The sequence below is a fragment of the Podarcis gaigeae genome (assembly GCF_964106915.1).
Source record: "Podarcis gaigeae genome assembly, chromosome: 10".
Taxonomy (NCBI): domain Eukaryota; kingdom Metazoa; phylum Chordata; class Lepidosauria; order Squamata; family Lacertidae; genus Podarcis; species Podarcis gaigeae.
The window spans coordinates 72,186,268-72,209,232 of NC_139686.1; the positions used below are offsets into that span (position 1 = coordinate 72,186,268).

The 22,965-nt window shown below is 42.1% G+C and overlaps 1 protein-coding gene across 6 annotated transcripts in view; it reads right to left on the reverse strand.

The window, feature by feature from the left end:
* The window catches only part of CACNA2D1 (calcium voltage-gated channel auxiliary subunit alpha2delta 1), a 399,180-nt gene that overhangs the window by 103,660 nt on the left and 272,555 nt on the right, over positions 1 to 22,965 (reverse strand). For all 6 annotated transcript variants that reach the window (XM_083701347.1, XM_083701346.1, XM_083701345.1 and 3 more), the window contains exons 8-10: positions 15,498 to 15,567; positions 12,909 to 12,959; positions 10,127 to 10,226 (exon numbers count right to left, since the gene is read on the reverse strand). In XM_083701347.1, coding sequence (XP_083557473.1) covers positions 10,127 to 10,226; positions 12,909 to 12,959; positions 15,498 to 15,567 — 221 coding nt within the window. The remainder of the gene's footprint in view (positions 1 to 10,126; positions 10,227 to 12,908; positions 12,960 to 15,497; positions 15,568 to 22,965) is intronic.

Sequence of the window (22,965 nt, forward strand, 5' to 3'; positions counted from 1 at the left end):
CATGATTTGGCTTCCAATAAACAAGCTGTCTTCGCCATTTTTCCAGCCTAGGAAGAACGGAATCCAGACTGCAAATAGTTAATCCAAAAACTTCTATTCCCGCAGCTGGGAGACTCCTTTCCTCCCTGCCGCTGACTTATGGACAATTGTCCTTATCTCAAACACATTCCTTTGTGCGTAATGGAGTTTAGGGAGAACTTTGCTCCATATTTTCAAAGCGTAGCATTCCCCACTTTCTTCCCTCTCAGTTCCTTTCTCTCATACACACAGTTCCAGTTTTGTCAAATTCCATATTTATATTCCAATTTCCTCCCTCCTCACTTGTACAGTGTTGTTGTTTTTTTTAAGCTTGCATTCCAGGGAGAGATGCAGTAGCATAAATGCAGAGAAAAACTTTGATATAAGCAAACCGTGGACTCCCCTTCTCCCATCGTCTCTTCCACCGAATGAAATCCCCTCTCAATCCAAACCTTTTAAATCCTTGTAGCTGGGTTTGTTTTTGCAGTTTCTTATCTCATCATTTCTAGCACACGCCTGTACTTTACTCCATTTTTTAAAAGCGATAACAACTACTACCCAATTAGCAGGGTAACCTGTGCTTCCAGGAACTGGATCAAGTGTTGCAGCAGCCGGAATGCTCCATGCACCCAGTCCTTTGCCTGCCCTTGCATGCCATGGGGAAGCGAGCGTCCATCCCCTGGCACACAGGAAACAGGAAGCCACAGCTAAGAGCAGTATAAAAATAAAGGTTTAAATGCAACTAGAAAAGACAGATACAGTATATTTTTATCCAGCTGGAAAAGGCTATCATTTTTTAAAAGTCAAACAAAATACCGCACTAATAGATGTGCAGTACACATTTTGCTGCATTTTATGTTTTTTAAATTAATTTTAGTATATTTTTAAATGTATTTTCTTGAAATTTGCACAGTTTTAGGCATTTTGTGCATTTTTGAGGGGCTGTTATGCTTTGGTTTAAACATCACTGTGAGGTGTGAGGATCAGTTTGATTCACTTTGAAATAAGTAGTAAAAATAAATAAATCCTTGAGCATCTCTATATGCAAAATATTTGCTTGTAATGTTCCTACAGCATCAGGAGAACTGGACACCAGTACAGCATAACAATCCCATTCTAAAGTCTTCATGATGCAGAAAATCTAGGGTTTCAGAGGCCATCTAGAATAGCTGAATAAGGGAAGCAAATTGTGCTTTGGTGTGTAAATGCCTTCTAGCAGATGTCATCGAAATGGGAGGAAATCCTGTCTCTTTAAACTAATTCAAAAGGAGCATATTGCTACATCTCTGGGAAGAAAGAAATTTGAAATTATATTGCCAGCGTGTTGCCAGCCTAATCAGATTTTGCTGCAGCCGACTTTTCAATCTACCAAGGGTTGTTGCTGTCTTGCTCTTACCGCCGCGGCTAAAGCAGCTCGGTGACCCAGATGTATCCATACATAATAAATGAGCAGTGGTGAAATAGATCTTAATTCCAAGCGGCTTTCCCTTGTAACTAAATCCAGCTTTGGCATTTTCCTTTGTCTGTGCTGTGTGTTCAGTAATAGGATTTAAGGGTTAATTCTTAAAAGGAGCTAAGGCAGAATGCTACCAGTATTTCTAAAAGCCTGTATGGACTGAAGCAGCCAGATAGTGCTACTATTTGTCAAAGTCCCTTTGGAGAACAGAAGGGGAAAGTGCGCCCACTGCAATTCAGACTCTAACAGGCAATCCAAATCATTGAACCATCATGAAAAAGAACTGTGCTGGATGCAGTCAAGTGAAAAATGGCGGAGGATATTTTGAAAAACGTTCTGCAAAGTGACCTCAGAAAAAACCTTCCGAGACATTTTAGCTCAACTCTAGATCAACCCAGAGGATTGAAGGAGGAGCCTTGCCCAGGTAGGTGGGTCGGTGAAGCTAGGAGACAAGGGCTACAACCACAATGCTCTTGTTCCTTACTTCTGATAGAAGGAGGACAGATCTCCTAGGACACACTCCCTGGAGAAAGCAATCTCAACCCATGACATCTATTCCCACCTTGGTGGCTGAAAATTGTGACCAGAATCCCATCAATGCGAGATTATAAACCTCTAAAAAGAAACTGCATAGAACCCATAGAATCCCTAATGGAATATTAGTCACACACACACACACACACACACACACACACACACACGCCTTTACTTTTCTTTTGGAACTCCAAGCCAACTTGTCAGATTGGAATAGTATGCACAATCAGCCAAACACCACCTTCCCAAACCATTTTTATATACAGAGAAAAGCAGGCACAGCTGATAGTGACTTTGGGCAATTCTTTGTGGTGGAGAAATAAGAAGACTGAGTAGGTTGCACTTCCTACATCAGGGGTAGGCAACCTAAAGCCCGGGGGCCAGATGCGGCCCAATAGCCTTCTCAATCTGGCCTGTGAACGGTCCGGGAATCAGCGTGTTTTTACATGAGTAGATGTGTACTTTTATTTAAAATGCATCTCTGGGTTGTTTTGGGGGCATAGGAATTCGTTCACTCCCCCCCCCCCCCAAAAATATATAGTCCAGCCCACCAAATGGTCTGAGGGATGGTGAACCGGCCCATGGCTGAAAAAGGTTGCTGATCCCTGTCCTACATGCCTGGTGCAATGTCTGAAGAGGTGCCTGCAGGAGGAGATATCCAAACTGATTCTTCAGAAAACTGATTCTCCAGAAACTGCACATCTTCCTCATGCAAGCTCAATTTTTAATGTTACACAAAAGTGCCACAAAATCAGAACTTGTGGCTCCTTTGCCCACTCCCTTGCCAAGTTAACACCTGACGCCACTAACAGCAATGCATTTTCACTTTCCCTAAATCAAACAAGTTTCCACTTCTCCAGTATCTTTATTTCAGGATCCCAAACTGCGAAGGCGACTTTGCATCTTAAACAGACCATGAGCTTAAGACCTTTAATTTGTCCACAGTGCTCTTTCTATGATGCTGACTCCCCCATCTCCACCAACATCTCCCATGTGCCTTGCAGGCTTAAACGTGAAGTTCATTTCTCTGGAAACCACAGCCTACCCACAATCATAAACAAATTATACTCTCACTGTCAACATGAGAAACCAAGTCTCTAAATCATAGCATGCTGGGATTGAATTGCAACCCCTATCATCTACCACTTACAGCTATCAAAGCATATAACTGGATTAGTGGGGAAACAGCTGTATTGCGCACACATTTAAGCTCTTTTAAACAGCAGGCTCCCTTTCGGTAACAAAGCACACCACTTCAGATAGCAGAAATGCAAATTCCATGGGAAATTAGAACATATTAATCCCTGACAGTCTTTACATGGCTTAAATACCTCCTGCAGCCCTTTCCTCCCTGGAAATAAATTGCAAGGACTCCATAAAAAAAAAATATGACTAAAGTGATTAAAGCACCTACAACTCCCACCACAACCCCAACCCCCTGGGAATTTTGACTAAACCTGGCATGGCTGATTAAATCGCCATCACTTATGAAATGAAGGATATGTGGAAATCCCAGTCAGTCAGGTACTAGCACGATCATCAAGGTTATATTTGTTAAAAGGATGGAATATAAGTAAACTTCATAAGTCATTTCTGGTGCATCTTATTATTTAGATTAACAGTTTGCATTATGACCAGGATCACGTACATTCTGTGACTCAATGCAAGCACAAATCTCAAATTCCCTCTTTGGAAGGCTACTTGTGACACCCTTTTCGTTAGCAGCTGTGTGTGTGTGTGTGTGTGTGTGTGTGTGTGTGTGTACAAATTGGGTTTCCACATATTAAGTGTTGGGGCTGGTGTTCTGGAGACTAGTTCAGCAGGACAACAGGGAGAGACAGAATGAACTCTGTGACAAAACAATAAGTCACTGAGGGGCCAGGGCCATAGGCACCAACTCCTAGGGACCGAGGCACTTTGGCCCCCAATGCTTTTTTTAGGGGCAGCCCCCCAAAGTTCAGAGGGCAGAGGAGGGAACAGCACAGCTTTGGTGGCCAGTGGCTTCTCCTCCTCCGCATGGGGGAGGCACAGGGGAAGCAGCCCCTCGCTGGTGATGCAGCAGCAGAAGGAAGAGGAGACCAATACTGAAGCCGAAGAAGAAGAGGAGGAGGAGGAGGAGAAGTTTGGATTTGATACCCCGCCTTATCACTAGCAGTTCGAAAGCACCCCTAAGTGCAAGTAGATAAATAGGTACCGCTTTATAGCGGGAAGGTAAACGGTGTTTCCGTGTGCGGCGCTGGTGCAGGCTCGCCAGAGCAGCTTCGTCACGCTGGCCACGTGACCCGGAAGTGTCTCCGGACAGCGCTGGCCCCCGGCCTCTTAAGTGAGATGGGCGCACAACCCTAGAGTCGGACATGACTGGCCCGTACGGGCAGGGGTACCTTTACCTTTACCTTTACTTATCACTACCCTAAGGATTCTCAAAGTGGCTAACATTCTCCTTTCCGTTCCTCCCCACAACAAAAACTCTGTGAGAGGATGAGAGACTTCACAGAAGTATGACTAGCCCAAGGTCACCCAGCAGCTGCATGTGGAGGAGTGGGGAATCGAACCCGGTTCACCAGATTATGAGTCTACTGCTCTCTACTGCTCTTAACCACTACACCACACTGGCTCTCACAGTGTAGCTCAGTGGTTGGCAGTTTCTCCTGCTGCTGCTGCCACTGGCCGGGGGCAGCTTCCCCTGTCTTCCCCTTGCACAGAAGAGGGAGGACAGGGGCTGCCAGCCACTGGAGCCACGCCGCTGCCACATTGGGCTCGGACCCCATTGCTTAACAATGTCACGTGTATGACATGAGGACATAACGTCAGGCCCTCACAATCTTTTTTAAGAAGTTGGCATCTCTAGTCAGGACTACATCTGCAACCTCATAGGTGGGAGCCCTACTGGCCCCTAATGACGCCTGCCCCCTGCCAAGTTGGAAGCTGCAATGATACCACCCCATGGCCATCTGTGGTAGAAGTGCTGCCACACAGCCACAAGTGGTCTGCCTGCTTCTGGCAAAGCTGCAACAGCAGTACAGAGTGAGGGGCATCTGGGTCCCGATACTGGAGTGCCCCGTTTTAGGCCTATAGAGCACAAAGCATGCAAGAATGTTGGTTGTGAACAGCATAGGCACCTCAGAAACAACATAATACCTGGCAGTTGAGATCAGTCTTCCTGGGCACTGTACCAGGGGGAAAAAGTCAATTTAAAGACAAGGTGTGCCATTCACAAGCAGCACAAGGTACGGGCATTTTGTATTCTGGTTTCTGATTCTATTCCATACGGTTGCAAAAGTACATCTGACAGTGTGGGGGCAAATGCCTGGTGAAATTCTGAAGCTGGGGTGGAGCAAGTCAAGAAACCTGAATGGGATCAGTAGGGAAGATCATTTTCTGCTTGCCATTTGCTCTGCCTACCATGTTTAAAAGCCATGCTCTTCTGAAATGCCAGGTGTCAATTTTCTACCACACCCACCAGGCATAAAAGGTTCTGTTCCTATCTCAAGCTTTATCCCATTTTCTGATCAGTTTCCTCCTTTAGCTCTCAGGCTTGTCAGAAAACCTTCCTAGTCGGCAACGGAGATACATTGACAGTGGGCAGAGCTTCTCAGTGGTGGACCTCGGGGTCTCAAATTTCAGCGGTGCCCTGTATGATGCCAAAATTTGGCATGCCCCACTGCTTCTTGCACTCTATGCTAAATCACAGTTGTGGTGCCCCTGTGGCATCTCCCAAGGCCCAGTGTGATCGAACTGGTGGAGGCTAAATCTGCCTCTGGTCTTCTTAGCACAGGCATAGGCAAACTCGGCCCTCCAAATGTTATGGGACTACAACTCCCAACATCCACAGCTAACAGGACCAGAGGTCAGTGATGATGGGAGTTGTAGTCCCAAAACATCTGGAGGGCCGAGTTTGCCTATGCCTGTCTTAGCAGTTGTGCTCCGTTTCTGGAGCATCCGTCTGAAGAGGGCTTCCTAAACTCAGCCTTTTATAGTTTGGCAGCTGGATATTCAACAGAAAGAACTGCTTCTGCTGTGCCAATTCTGAGTTCAGCTGATGGTCTTGTTTGCGCTGTTGCATACATTTCTGTGCCCAAAGCTATGAAACTTACTTTCATTAATGCTGTTTTATTAATATTATGTTTGGTTATAGCAATTAATCAGTTGGGAGGGGAGAGTGGGGAAGCGGTCTGGAAGGCTTTTGCCATGTAAATTATATATATGAAGTAAATATAATAACTGAAGGCTGAAGACGTTTGCCTGCTCTTGCACTGGATTATGTTGAATTTTCCCCAGTCAAAGCAGCAAAATAAAAATAAAAACTACCCTGCAACCAAAATGACTCAGCCAAAGCTATTCTATTTTAGTTGCAATGGCCTGAAGTGGGCCTCCTGGCACCGTCAAGTTCTGCATTTCCATGTCTTGCTGTGGAAAGAGCGCAGAGAGGGGAGATTTCCACTGAAATCTAGTCACCCATGACTACTCCAATCAAATATCATATAATATTTATGGAGCTATGCAAGTTTAAAAGCTACGTATTATGTAAATTAAATTGTCAGCATACAATGTTTCCCAAGCTGTTTATGAGGCGATAGCATCCTATTTAGAGGCACATGTGTAAAACCGCCACAAAAGCTGCCATGGTTGGGCACCTCTCTGTCAGTTTTTATTCTCTCTTGGTTTAATTCTTTGAGACAAAAGTATCGCTGAAACCCATAGCTATGTATTCACTGGAAGAAGCATCTGCCTCAAAGTCAATGACAAAAACACATGTTCATCTACAGCATGTCACATTTTCACTCCATGGAGTCATGTAAAATGTATTCCAAGAGTCTTAAAACTCCACTAGGACAAGGGAGCCAATTTCTTTTCCTCAATGTTCATGAAGAAAGATCCCGAGAAAGGACCCAGGTAGGTTGCCTTGAAGTATTCAACGGCAATGTTCATGAAGAAAACCATTCAAAGCAGAAACAGAGCTATAAATGTTTGCAAATAGCAAAAACTGAAGCCATTAATTCCGGTCTCTATCATAATTTATTCTTTCTTAAATTCAGTTGTTCACATTTCCACAGCATTCTTTTTTTAAAAAAAAAACCTCATGAAAATTAATCAGCACTTGGGTGCAAACATTTCCTAATGCACATATTTTTATGTGCAGTTTTGAATATACATATTTTTACAAACAATTTGCCTTAATATACAATGGTACCTCTGCTTGCGAACGGGATCCATTCCGGAGGCCCGTTCGCAACATGAAAAGAGCGCAACCTGCAGCGGCGTGTCTGCACACGCACGGGTTGTGATTCACTCCTTCTGCGCATGCATGTGATGTCATTTTGCACTTCTGTGCACGAGCGAGCGGCAAAACCCGGAAGTAACCCTTTCCTGTACTTCCAGGTCGCCGCGGGACGTAACCTGAAAGAACGCAACATGAAGCAAACGTAACATGAGGTATGACTGTAATGCCTTTTGCATGTTAGTTTTATCAATGTATGCATTTTTATGTACACTTTCCTCTAATATATGCTTTTGGGCATTATTTATTTCTTTATTAAATTTATATCCCACCCTTCCTCCCAAAGCAGCCCAGGGTAGCAAATAAACAAGCGAAGAAACATCTAAAAATAATTCTAGCACTGCTCTTCAAGGCACAAACCTGTCTTTTTAATGTTACTCTTAAAGCACCATTCTCATCACTAGTTCTATAGTTATATTAATCATCATTAGCATCAAAAGCTCAGGAGATTCCCCAAACTGGACAGCCCTTGCCAGTCATTCTTCTGTGTGAAAAGCACTCAAGAGACACCTCAAAGTACCCTGGAAATGAATCTTGCTGCCATAATTTGCTTAAAAAACAAGGTACTTCACACAGTGTGAAGGGTAGATAGGTCTTACCTCTGGCTGCCTCTGGCAATAAATTTTATACAATCCACACAATCCAGAAAAGAACATCTGGATTTGATCTCCATTAATCAGGTATGTGCCACATTTGATGGATGTATTTTGCCTTCCCTCAACATTTCTACAGATGTCTCATCTATATTCTTAGCCCACCATTTATCAAACGATCCCAGGAAGGATTACAACATAGTTAAAAACAATTAACAATCCAAAGCAATTAAGAGCAAATAAAACACAACGTTAAACTTCAGACTTTAAAACACTCATGGAGCCTCCCTTGGCTTCTAATTGCAGCAGTAGTTAACATCCCATAAATGCATGTGGAAACAAACAAGTCTTTGCCAAAAGCACTGGCACCAGACATATTTCCAGATGAATTGCATTCCATGATCAGCATACTCACTCTCCCCCCCCCCCCCGGTATTTCCCTTGTAGGTGGGACAATGCAAAGGAACCCAGGCAGGCTGATTTGTTCCTTCAGATACTGTGGACTTGAGTCATTTAGGCTTTATAGCTTAACACTAGTACCTTAATAGGCAGTCAATGGAGATATTGCTGCATCAGTGTTATATGGTCCCTACTAGCTACCCCAGACAACATTCTGGCAGTTGTGTTCTAGATTAATTTTAGCTTCCAGGCCATTTCCAAGGACATCCCAACATGAGGTGCGTTGCAATAATCTAAACAGGCAATTATCAGAAAATGGGACAATTTGTAGCAAGTTTATTCCTAACTAGGAGGTGATTAAAAGCACTCAATGCCACTGAAGCCATTTATCTAGTGACAGAGCTCTACCAATGACAGGTAACTAACAACAACAACAACTGTTGACACGTTGCTCCATACCTCCCCAGAAGTTTCATAAAGATAATGAAGAACAAAAAAGGAAGTCTGCAGGACTGCATAGCACAAATGCCATGGGATCAAGCAGAAGTCTGCAAATGCTATTTTCTGGAATTAATCCCACAGATAGCAACAGAACCACAGTATCACTATTCCTTCAGTTCTTAATACAACAGAGGTGATCCAGCAGGATATCATGTCATGGTCAATGATGTCAGAGATTGCCTGGACAACGAGGAGGGATGGGAGGCACCAGCTGGGAAACCTCTAAGGGAAACCACAAAGGAGGAAGGCTGAGAGCCCGGGGGATCGGTGATGGGACACCGAAGAGAGGTCAGAAGCAGAAGAGTGGGAGGAGTTGTTGGTTGCTGAAGGGGCAACAGGATTTAGTGAACAGGCAGAACCTGTGACACAGAGCAGTTCCAATACAAAGGCTGAAACAGAAGAGGAGGGTCAGGAGGCCGCAGAAGAAAACAGGGAGCTTGCCTCTCCTCCTGTGATAAGCTTCCCTCCCCACTTGTGTCCAAGGAAACACAGAGTGATGTGTAGAGCAGAGCAGAGATTAGAGATGCCCAGACAAAGTTTGAGACTGCTTGGGAAACATCTGGCAGAGGAGGAGCCTGAGAGGGGGTTGAGGGTGGGGACCGTCAGTCCTGGCAACTGCTCCAAAGGGGCAAGACTTAATGGGCAGTGTTGATGTTGTATGCTGTTCCTTTAATAAAGAGTTCAAACTCTGCTTCTTGCTTACTGACCTGAATCTGACTCCAGCCCTGACAGTGATGTCAAAAGCCATCAAGAGATTTAGGAGAATCATCAGGCTCCTCTGGCCCTCTCCCAACAGAAGTCATCTAATCTGGATATACAAGGCTATCTCAGTGCTAAAACAAAAACCAGACTGAAAAACGTCTAAGTAATCCACATGCTATTGGACTTGCTGAGCTATCACCCTCTCAAGCACCTTGCTCAGAAAGGAGATACTCATGAGTGGGTGGTACTTACCACAAACCTCCAGCTCTAAGAAAGGCTTCTTAATGAGTGAATATACCGCCACCTCATTCAAAGAAGCAGGCACCACCCCCTGCCACAAGTAATAAATTATCACATATCTGACCCACCCCACCACAAGATATTCATAGCAACAAAGACGAAAGGTTGGCTGCACCCTTCCGAGAGCCTTGTCCACATCCTCAGGCCTCCATAATTGAAAGTGATGCCACAAAAAGCAACTCAGCAGGGCTCTAGACCCCTCCAGCAGATCTGTAACAACAGCATTGTATTGTATTGATATAACAAGAACTCTTAATTTTAATATTCAGATTAAGCTCTGAACAGCTTTGAAAGTAGCTCTCCAGGGCACTGTTTCTGGTTTAAGAGAAGGAGATAGATACTCACTGAAACAACATTCACAAAATCATCATCGGACAAGGTTTCCAACATCTCAATGACGGATGTTCGGATCAACCTCAGTGTTAATCCACTGACACTGCCACTCCTACGGAATAGTAGAAAGAAAGAAAGAAAGAAAGAAAGAAAGAAAGAAAGAAAGGTCAATATACAGATAGAAACTTAGGTTTCATAAGACAACTCACATATTGTTTTGCTACCCTAAGGATTTGTGCATATTGCTTTTCTATACCTTATACCTTAAGGCAGCAGCACCATTAATTACTGCACTAGCTAGTAACACTAGCTAGCAGACTCTCATTAAACTTTAGTAAATTACTTTTACCACTACTTAGAAGTGGCTTGCAGCAACATATCAATGATTCCCATTCAGAGAAGGCAAAGAGCCATCCATGTTTCAGACCTCATATGTGGAGATTTATTAGAAGTATCTTCACAATCAAGTCGTGGAATTTGCTGCCACACGTTGCCAGTGATAGCCTCAAGATGGAATTGGACAGTTTCAAAAGCAGAGTGGACAAAGTAATGCAGAAGTCTATTGGTGAATGTTAGTCACATTGGGGAACTTTTTCAGCCTGAGGACGGAACTCCTGTGTAGCCAGTTCCCCAGGGGCTGCATCACAGCGCAGAAAAATAGCGGCTAAGATGGCCGTGGATGAAACTGATAGTGCATGGAGCCAGCACACTCTATCACAACACATGCAACACACATTGCACAGTCACACTTATTCATTCTCATTCTTTCTCACAGACACTCACAAGAGACAACTAGTCTCTCATTATACCCTCTCTCGCCTGCCACAATAAGAACTTAATAGGAGGTTTTTCTGAAGCCTGACTGTCATGGGGAATAACATTTGATGTGTGAGGGGATCCACAGTGCATGAGTTTTCATTGCCCTCCCCCCTCCATGGGTAGATCACGGCCAGTGTTTTTCTACTGTGACTAGATCACAGTCTCTTGGCAGTTGGATGGGCCTGAACTAGAGGAACCCCACCCTTGGTGTAATGAAACCTGAAGGTTCAGAGTCAGTGCATCTGTGAGTAACAGTGGATGTGTAAAACAAACAATGGAGGAGACTTATTGTGAGCTTCAAGTTGTCAAACTAGACTGCTTTTCCATCTGATCATTCAGGGCTCTTGTTTTTACACACTGAGTTAACTGCTGTTAGGAACAGTTAGATTGACCTATGTACTAGCTATGTGTGGCAAAGCTGCACAGAAGGAAAATCTTGCTATAGTAAGTTATTATGGGATATAGAAAAATCATTTTTAAAAATACTCTCACACACTGTTTTTTGTTTGCCTGCTTGCTTTGCAATTCAATCTAAAATACACCCAAGAGTAGTCTTTTGAACCGCTCTTAATGAAATGCAAAACGGCACTCCTGGTAATCTTAAATATTTCCACTCAGAGTCTAAAGTGCAATGGCAGTGGTAGAGCAGATGCTGCATCATTCACTTCAATTTCAAAGACACTTCCATCACTGAAATGAATGGCAACCCCCCCCCCCCCCACTACATGGACATATTTATCTACCTTTTAAAAGCACTAATTGCAATATGTACCACTGAGACAAAGGGCACCTGAAAATAGCTTTTCATGACCACCACAAAGCTGTGTAGATATAAACCCTTCGTTCTACACAAACCTCTGTGCACCAGCCTTAACAAAGAAAGTCCTGCAGAGAGCAGAGTGCTACTTCCATCAAACGCAGCCCCCAGACTTTAAAATGCAGAGATCTAACCTCTGAGTCAAACAAAAAACCTTTGAAGCTCAATGAGAGGTGCTCTGTGAGAGATGGCAACTCTAAATTTATCCTGACATCATACAGTATTGTTTTCATTAGGACTGCAGGATTAAAATATCTGGTAGAAACACATGAAAAGGCAAACATTTCTGCTTCCTCAATAAAAAATAACTTCTTTAATAATACTGATAACAACATTTTACCTGAAATGTTCACTTATTTGGCTTTTACTTGCTTCCCTTCTCATTCAAAATGTCTTTAAAACACACAGACAGAAAAATGCTATCTGCCTATGAGTGGAGGATAAATAATGCAGGAGCAATACTTAAGGGGCTTGGAAGGCAGATGACAACTCAGCAAAGCTGAACTGGATCAAGAGATTTGGAATATAATTCCAAGCCACAAAGAAGTCTCTTCCCTAAGGATTCCCAACTGTGCTCATTAATTCACCAACAAATCCTCTGCTTTGGTCCCCATCATTTCTCACATTTTTCATCACATATGAAAACATATGCCTGGAACATAGGACCAAAATACATGTTATACAGCTGGGTGTACCTTGTATTTTTATTTTTTTAAGCAACTTCCACGGCTGCAAATTTCTCTCTGTGTGTAAAGCTTTACAATCCTATTTTTGTCCACTAAAATTGCCCCCTTGCCCCACTGGAAAATAGATATGGGTACTCCTAGACTTTTGCAGGTAAAAAGCAGATGGTGGAACATTTCTGAGTGGAAAAGCACTGTTCCTAGCTTCTCACTGGCAGCTTTAAATGCTGTTACCAGCTTTTTAAAATGTGCAGGAAAAATACATGCAGCTGCATTTAAGATGTGGGTCACCCCCAATTTAACTGGTTTCTGCTGACACAGATAGCCATACCAACCTTTTTTGTGTCTATGTGTTGACAAAAATAAAAGTAAAATAGATTTTCATTTAAAAACATTTTCGGGCCTCCTTTCTGTTGTTAAGAAGCCAAAACTTTTCCTATCTTCCTGTGTTTGCACCTAAATCTTAGGTACTTACGCATCGACTAGAATGAGCATGTCTTTGGGAGATGCAGCTCCTTGGATATACCTGAAACAAAAAGACATATATTTATACATAAGAAAGACTGGAAGTTTTTTTAAAAAAATACCATGCTGATGTTTGATCTGTGTAAGTTCTGGTGCTGAAAACCAGATATTGCTGAATCAAAGAACCTTTGTAGTGTATCCCAGCAGGAAACACATGCAAACATTTCTTTTTCCTTTAGCATTCTTCCTTCGTGGTAAACCACAGGTCAGAAAGAAAGAAGATCTGAAGGTGGTTAGGTACACAGGTTTTTTCATTTTTTTGCAACAAAAAAAGACAGAAAGCATTTGATAAAGAGATGCTTATGTCAAGTTTACTAAGTGACTTAGTCCAACAGCTCAACTTAAATAAGATAAACTGCCTTCACTGACCCACACATATACAAATGTTAAGGTGCAAGCTGATGTAGAAGATTTTTGATGAGGCTTTGATGTTTTGGTTTGTTTACTACAGTAATTAGCAGCTCAACAGGGTTGCTTTAAATATTGTGAAAGAGGCACTCAGGAAATCGTTTCTTAACTCTTTCCTCCTGATTCTCCTAACTAATGCAGTTCCTGCCATTTTTGGGGGGGGGCAAATTTGCCACAACCTTGCTCCCCTGGAAGAAGGGGGGGTGGTACTTCTTCCTTCCAGCTGTGCTGGCAAATTGCTTTCCCCCTCAAGTCCTTACAGAGCAGCCAAAAGAATGTTTGGGAAGGGGAAGGTTCAAAACTCCTTTTCCCAGAGCACCAATTTTTCCAGTCTTCAAAGTAACTTCATGTGTCTGCTGATTAATAAAATGGAAGGCACAGAAAATCTAAGAGGATCTCCTAATCTGCATTTAGTTTGAGTCAAATTCTCCTCTCTTTTACAAACAAACCCAAACACATGTATAGCACACTTATTGCATGTGCCACTCAATATAAATACTGCTCACACAGTACAGGCTAGTTTGCCAAGAGTTTTATGAATTCTAAATAAAACTATTGTGTTTTCTCAAGCAGAAAAACTAAAAAAAACCCCACCTTGCTACTTTATGTATGAGTAACTAATTTTCTATATTAATATCCCACTTCTCTCTTAATCTGCCTATCCAAAAAATCGGTATGTATGTGGGCTGAATAAATATCTGAAACAGAGGGCAGTAAGCTGAGTGCAGCGGGGAAATAAGAAAGGCCTGGGACATTATACCTGCAAGGGAGCTGCTTCCCATAGGAGCTAGACAGAGGATCCACAATTTCTATACCTATGGGGGAAAATTGTGACATCACACCAATCTCCCTCTGCAATTCAGGTCTAAGAAAATAAGGCAAAGTGGTCTGAGAGGATTGTGGGATTGGCGTTTACTACTCTTGGTACTTTCCATACCACAGAAAAAGTAAAGCTTGCTGCATTGGGTCATGACAACTTGGCCTAATATGGATGTTCTTGGTATGTTAGTTCTTCCTCTCCTTTTTGCATTAGCAAAAAATGGGGGGGGGGGGACATATTACTAAAGGGCCATAGGACTGGGCAACAGCTTAGTTTACTGATATTTAAAGGAAAGAGACAATAGGAAGGAAGGAAGGAAGGATGGAAGGTGGACAAAAGTCCTAGGAACTGGCATGTTCCCCTAGTGCCACCCCCCCCCCAACACATTCCCACCGTTTGGTGGTCAGTTCAATAGTATACAGTAAAAATGCAAACAATCTAGAAGTAGCTAGGTGACTGATAGAGTTAGTCTAGACAGAAGGGAAAGATCTTTGTTTAACTGTAAACCACTTCTGGAGTGATTTGGTGATATCTGGACTAAATATTAGTGTAAGCTGCTATGCCCATTTCCCCACCTGTACTAGGGGTCAAGATAGGATGGAAGAATACCATGTGCTCAGCAGCCACCAACACCAGATGACCTCCTGCTATGGTGATATATAGGACACCCCCTCCCCTGGCCACCAATTTGGAAGTGGCTGGGGGATAGCTGTGCTTGGCAAGAGCGAGATGGTGGGAAATTCTTTTCTTCTCCGGACTATCCATAGTCTACGTAGGGGCGGGCCTTTCTTGGACCCAGTCAATGTCTTCACAGCCCCACTCCCACCCACCCTCTTTGCATGCTGTTACTACAGCAATCTTAGAGCTATGTTTCAGATTTCTATTAGCCTCCAGTTGAGAGGGCTAGGAATAAATTTTACCCTGAACCAGAACAGTGTGCAGCCATACTGGAATATGATGGAAGGGAATGGTCATTGCATGCTGGTGAGAGGAAGGAAGACTGGGAAACGGAGCTGTATTGTTCAATTGGCTTTGGGAGCACATTTGGAGATTCAAATCACAGACCATATATTGGCATGCATACCTTACTAAGCGATATACACACAAACACAAACACACATACACATACACAAATACATATTTCCAACCTACCAGTGCAATGAACATCATCAGGATCATAACTTTGTTTTTAATGCTTGTTTTTTAAATATGCTTTTAGCTGTTTCTATTTTAGTTGGAAGCCACATTGAGCTCCATCAGGGGAAAAGGCAGGATATAAATAAATATCACCACCACCACAGTGATGCTTACCATGGTCTTCTACGGACATCATACAGATCTATCTTGTTTGGAGCTTGACTTTTGTCTACCCATGGAGATGCTGAAAATAATAATAAGAATTCTTTAGGTTAGACAGGACCTTTTCAGGAAGCACAAGCCAGCACTACCCCAAAATGAAAGTGTTTTCTGTTTGGGGCCTTTATTTAAAGGGTTCTAAGGAACCCAGGGTGGGAGTTAGACTTTGGCTTGAGGGCCAGCTGATCAGGCACCCTGCTCTCATGTGAGTTTGTCAGCTACCCCTTCAGAAAGCAGTAACCTGCAGAAGGACCCCCCACCCATCCAGTTGAGTCATTGTCTGGAACTGTGGCCATGCCACTGAAGGTCATAGTGGAACTCAGGAAACTGCTGCTCTTTAGTTTCCTTTCCTATAAACAGATAAATATTAGTGTCTCTCTTCTTCCTCACATTTCTCGTTTTCCGAATCTTGTGCTCCTCTAAGCCTCCCATTACCAAATCCATCATGTGCATTTGAACTTTCTCCCCTGTTGCATCAATGAACCCACTGCAGCTCTGCTGGCTCCCTAGCATAAAATAGCAAACTCTCTGCCTTTCATGTACTGCAATATATGTACCAGAAACTGTCTGCATATAAGCCTACAGTTCAGGCAGCATGGGTATGGGGATCAAGTATCTATATCGCTAGTTCATATTTCTGTGTTGGCATTTTCAGCCACAAGCCCATTTTACTTATTGTCCACTATTTTGTGTAAAGAGACATTTTATCAGCAGGTATATTGACATTTGATGATTCATGCTAATTCTGCAAGCAAGCAAGACGGCATCAGCATTTATAAATAGCGAATAACATAGTTATAAAATATAAATATGTGTGTGTGTGTGTGTGTGTTATAAAATAGCTAATAACATAGCTGGCAAGGTTATGCTTAAAATTCTACAAGGCAGGCTTAAGCAGTATGTGGACCAAGAACTCCAAGAAGATCAAACCTATCCATTCTGAAGGAATTCAGTCATAGAATCATAGAATCATAGAGTTGGAAGAGACCACAAGGGCCATCGAGTCCAACCCCCTGCCAAGCAGGAAACCCCATCAGAGCACTCCTGACATATGGTTGTCAAGCCTCTGCTTCAAGACCTCCAAAGAAGGAGACTCCTGAGTGCTCACTGGAAGGACAGATCCTGAAGCTGAGGCTCCAATATTTTGGGCACCTCATGAGAAGAGAAGATTCCCTGGAAAAGACCCTGATGTTGGGAAAGATGGAGGGCACAAGGAGAAAGGGACGACAGAGGACGAGATGGTTGGACAGTGTTCTTAAAGCTACCAACGTGAGTTTGACCAAACTGCGGGAGGCAGTGGAAGACAGGAGTGCCTGGCGTGCTCTGGTCCAGGGGGTCACAAAGAGTCAGACACAACTAAACAACAACAACAAATAACATAGTGCAATAACCAATGTGGCGTGCAACTGTCTCCCAGTTAGAGATCCCCAAAGTTGTGCTTCTGTGATACAGGTTTACATGTGTTTCTTCTGGAACACTGCTTCATTATAATGAGATGTGATACCTGGCCTGGTGAGCAGGTGGCACTGTGGTCTAAACCACTGAGCCTCTTGGGCTTGCTGATAGAAAGGTTGGCAGTTCTATAACCTTTACTGCTGTTTGAATAGAAGAGATTTAAGGCAGACATAATAAAACATAAAATAAATGTGGAACTAGTGTGTTTTACTTTGGTTGTATCATGATCTAATTTCTAGCTTTGTTCACAACTGGTTTGATTGCATGTTTTATAGAGCACAGTGGCCTGTAAATTACTAATTTTCTTTGGGTTGGTGTTCTCTGTATAGCCATAAATATATGGGATTTATTATGCCTTCCTGTAAATTTCAGTATCATTAAAAGAAAATTCATCTAACGATAAAGAAATAAATCTATTAAACTATAACTTCATAGCTTATTTTATGCCTTTATTGTGTTTTATTTATAAGATAATTATACTAAAACTCTTTCACCATTTCCCACTTGCTAATTATTTTCCCAAATGAAAAACTGTAGTATAGGACACAATGCATCGATGGAAGAAATTATATGATTAATTGATTTTTCATTTGTGGTACAACGGCCAATCATTTTGCTGGCCCAGTTGGAAGAGGAGACATGATGCCAGGAGAAGATAAAAGTCAACTTCTGGAAGAGCACACCTAAAGTCAGGTGGGGATCGGCACTCCTGGTATCTCAAGGCAGACCCAGTGTCGGAGAAAGAAATGGGGGACGAAGCATAAGTCACCCCAACCTCAGGGGGGGATCCTGAGGGCAGAACCCATGGTGGCGCGAAAAGGGGTCTCCCACAGTGAGAAAACAAAGCATATAATTAAGACGCAGGGAGAACCTCCACGCAAACGGGCTAACCCACTCCCCGACACAAACGCCCCCAAAACCTGACGAGGCAGCGCTGAACTCTCCTATAAGAGAGAGACTGTTAAAAATAAGACGTTCTTCTCCCGAAACAGCTGTAGAAAGGTGGGCAGCAAGGAAGAAGACGAGATGCAAAGTTTTTTAAATACAGAGTTTGGTCTGAAGTTAAGAGGGGACTGCAACACAGCACAGACAATCCCTGTTAAAATACATTGCAAGGAGTTCGTTAGGAATAAAAACAACACGCCAAAGGCTCAAATAAATTGTGACAAGATAGAGACAGAGATAAAAAGATGGAAAAGTAAAGACTAGACAAAAGAAAACAGGCGGTACCCTAAGGGGAAAGCAGGGAATCTATAAGACCGCCACAATTAAACACAAAACACGGAATTGTGAAGTAAATAAACATACCTGTATTTGGGAAAATTCCAGAGGGGTTGGTGTGAAGGAGCCGCCATTTGTGGAAGTGAAAGAGTGTGATCAGGAAAAGACACCAAAGAGAGGACTAGAATTGTAAATGAAGAGAGGTTTTGAGGAAGGAAAGAATCAAGAGGGAATATAGAGACCTCTTGTGGCCAGTATCAGAAAAGGAAAATAAATAATTCGAAGAATAGCACCACCTAGAGGACAAAAAAATAACTACAGGAGTAAATTAAATATTTTTAAAAATATAAAGAGAATAAATAACACAGAAATAGGAAAACACCGAATAACCCAGAAGGGAATGGACTCATAATTCTTTACTTTAGGGGAATTCCCTAAAAGTTACAAAACCTCAAGAAACAACAGAAAAGGAAGAGCAGATGGGACGAGAACCCAATGGGATCAAAGAAAGCCCAACCAACAAGCGGTTTTGCTACATTCTTGAACCACCAAAGAAGAGTTTCAGTTATAGAAAGTGAGAGCAATATGTACCTGAAAGAACTTATAGCGGCGATGGAAAGAATAGGAAAAAAATATAGGTGAAAAAATAACAACACTGGATGGAAATATCAGAATACTAGAAGGAAAGATGGAAAATATGGGGACTAAGATTGAAAAAATGCCAGTCTAATAATGGAACTTTTTGAATTATGGTGCTGAGGGAGACTCTTGAGAGTCCCATGGACTGCAAGAAAATCAAACCTCTCCATTCTGAAGGAAATCAGCCCTGAGTGCTCACTGGAAGGACAGACTGTGAAGCTGAGGCTCCAGTACTTTGGCCATCTCATGAGAAGAGAAGACTCCCTGGAGAAGACCCTGATGTTGGGAAAGATGGAGGGCGCAAGGAGAAGGGGACAACAGAGGACGAGATGGTTGGATAGTGTTTTCGAGGTTACCAGCATGAGTTTGACCAAACTGCGGGAGGCAGTGGAGGACAGAGGTGCCTGGCGTTCTCTGGTCCATGGGGTCACGAAGAGTCGGACACGACTACACGACTAAAGAACAACAACAACAATAATGGAACTCTCTAATCAAGTAAATCAATCGACAACCAAACATAAAGATTTAGACACAACAGTCCAGGAGGTAAAAGTGAAGATGCAAAAACAAGATGAAACTATTTTTAAAAATCAAGTAGACCAAAAAGATATGAAAAGTTATCAATAAAAAAAATAAAGGAGAAATTGAAGAATTGAGGAAAATACAGGAGGGCACCTGGGGTGCCATGGCTGTCCTGGAGATGAAACAGAGAGAAATGGTTCTCCGCCTGCGGGGAATTAAAGAGAACCAAGATGAATAAATTGCAACGAAAATAACAAAAGCCTTGGCAGACTGGTTAGAAGTATGAGAACAGGACCTGATACTGGACACTGAGAAAATATTTAGAATAAGTGAACAAATCGAAGACCAGAAAAGGTCCAGGAGACTGCCTGATTTTCCTGAATTCAAGATTGCTTAGAGAAAAACGTTTGTTGAAGGGTAGAATGGACCCACTCTACATAGAAGGGAACCGCACTGAAATAATGAAAGAAGTTCCAACACTACTCAAAAAAAGAGATAATTACATATTTATGACCTCAGCGTTTAAATGGGAATTCCCCAAAGGACTATCTTTTACATACAAGGAAAAGAGAAGATCCTTCAGAACAGTAGAAGAAACAAAACTCTTCTGGAGAAAATACTGGGAGGAATTAGGAGGAGAGAAAGTTCCAGAGCGAAAGAAAGACAAGATTAAGACTTCTACTAAAAACGACATTTAATATAGTTCTTGAATTATCTTCACATGAAATTATCTATTTTAAGTATAAAGTGAGATTGTTTTAATTTAATAAAGTGGTATGGTGCTAAAATGTATTTCATGAAACGTGAATGGGGTGAATAGTAAACTTAAGAGGAACAGAGTAGAATGTACATTAAAGAAAAAGAAAAGAAAAGGGGACATTCATATATCCAAAAACCATATAAGGGTATTAAAAAGCACAAGGTTGGGAATATGACTTCTTGTCTTCTAATAACGAATGCTTGTACAGTGTTCAGCCTGGTTGGTGTTGTATTTCACGAGCCCTGTTCAGCTATATGAAAGGGACCATGTTCACTGGCCTTCTGCATTCCATTGCATCTTCAGCAGGCAAGCACCAACGAAGTCCAAAATTTGGTCAGGAAGATCTAAAGCAGGAAGCCTTCTCTCCACACGCAAGTTTGCGCAGGGTTTAAAATCATGCAAGGAGCCTAAGTGTCTCAAGCAGACTTCCTGCTTCAGGATAAAAGAAAAAAAATGAAGAGAGTGTCCCTGCCTTGACAGTGAAGAAACCTCAGAGTAAGCTAATGGAAGGTGACTTTTTGCTGTCCTCTACTGATACTTGCTGTCTTGTCAAGGATAATGCCAGACAATTGCTAACCACCGTAGACTATGACTACTTAAATTCAATATTTATATGCTGCTTTTCCTAAGTGCTCGGATAATTTCACATTTATTACTTTATGAATCCTTCTGATGATCTGCTAAGGTATTAGTATTCCTGTGCAGAAAGGATTCAGAAATATGTGAAACAATGCACATATGCTCACACTCTATTGGAATGTAACAGGAGGCATCTTAAAAGTGGCCTGGCACAACTTTGCCTAAGGCTGCAGTCCTAACCTGGGAGTGAGCCCCATGGAATTTGAAAGGACTTCCTTCTGAGGAGATATGATTAAGACTGTTTTTCACTACTCAGTTAAATTTTAAATGGGTGATCTGCAGCTCATGCCCCTAACTATAATGCTATACCTGCAATGTTGTGTATCTCAGTAAATTATCTATGTTCTTTCAGAGCCTTCTGAATGTCCTCCCCATAAAAGGTGTCTTTGAGCTTCAGTTGTAAAATTGAAAGCCTCAGTTACTCAGAAATATATAAGCAGCCAGCAAAGGTCTCCCATTTAACTTTCGTTTTGTAAGAGCTCAGATTCATTTTGCACAGAGTTTTATATCAGCCAGCCTCCTATTACTTGCTACACGGTAATGACTCTCTTTGGTAAGTCCAATATCGAGGCAAAACTATTACCTGCCAGTAACAGTTAAGACAAGAGCAGCTGTGCACAGCAAGGCTTTCATTTAGAGAGATAGCATTTTATTATGAATTGATTTTCAAAGCTGATCCATTATTTATTTGCCTAAGCAGACAGGAAAACTTCAGCAAAGGAAGCTACCTGAGCCAGTCAAGATTTAACAGAAAAGCAAGTTTCAATATTATTTCAAAGAGAGAAAATAATGCTTACACCTTTTTATTTTGAAACTATTAATCAAAGGGGGTCCCAACCCTTTTAGCCCACATTCAGGTTGTAATGATCTTCTTTCTATAAATTCTTCTAAATGTGTGGTATTCCTTCAGTAATAACAGAAATTCTATACCTAAGATTACAGAGCTAGCAATCTGTGAAGGTTAGCATCCGTAAGACACCTCGGTAGAACTTTGTTCTATTGAAATTATTGTGCTGATGAGAAAAGATAAATAATACTTGTTTAAAAAGAACCTGGAAAAGGCAAAATAAAATGAAGAGCAGGTAACTGGATGACCTCAAGAGCTGCATAAATATATACTAGCTCATTAGCACTTAAACCAGTCTTAAGAGAACAAAGGGAATAAATGTGCTGCCTATTGCAGTAGTATAATGAACTATTGATTTACAATTATAATCTAAATTACACCTGTAATTAAGAAAAAATGGATGAGAAACTGATGAGGAATGTGAAATGGACCGTTCTCTGGCATCTACCAAAATCATGTTTCTGCGGTTCTTATTTGGACTTTTTATTTATTGTTCTGCTGTATGCTTTCATTTTGTTTCCTTTGGTCACATTATTACTTTTTTTTAGGGCTGGGGATGCAAGAAATATATAATTTAAAATCATAAATGCCATGTCCATTCATTTGAAGTTGGAGAAAAGAAACAAGCCTTGCAATTCACTAGAGATCCAGCTTCAACAAGAGAGGGGCTCCTTGATGAAAAACATTATTGGTTTCAACATGTCTCTTTGCCATTCTGCTTTTCATGAGAATAACCTATTTTTCAAATTGTCTCTGTCTGGGAAGTGGTCCCTACTACCCTATGATGCAGCACACCAACAGCCATCGCGGTCGGAGACAGAGCTGAAACCTCCCCAGACAATTTCACTGCAGCCGTCCAATTTGACTAGGCTCATACATCAGTCGTAAACTTATTCCCAGCAGCGATATTTTCTCGGGTACTGCTGCGATGAAAGCTGGCTACTTGGCTTAGCCTGGCCTTGAACAATGCTGGACTTGGCCTCAAGGTAAAAACCCCGAGCTGCATTCAGGGCTGGAGTTTGACATCAACATTTTCAGAGAAACAAAGCAGAAGGTTGGGGAGGGGGGGACAATCTCTTCAGCACAAAAAAAAATGAGACCTACACTTTCTGGTGATTTAGACAGTGGAAATGGAGTGACCTTATGCTATTCCAGCCATACACTGTAATTGATTTTCAAGATGAGACTGCTAAACTGTGCTGTTGTCATCTAATCAGTTGGACATAAAGGGAAGGACACGCATAATGTGGTACATAATGTAAGAGGCACAGAAGGAAAGAGCCTTTGCCAATCAATTCTCTATGAGAACCAAAGTTCATTTTAAACAATTATGAACAAGT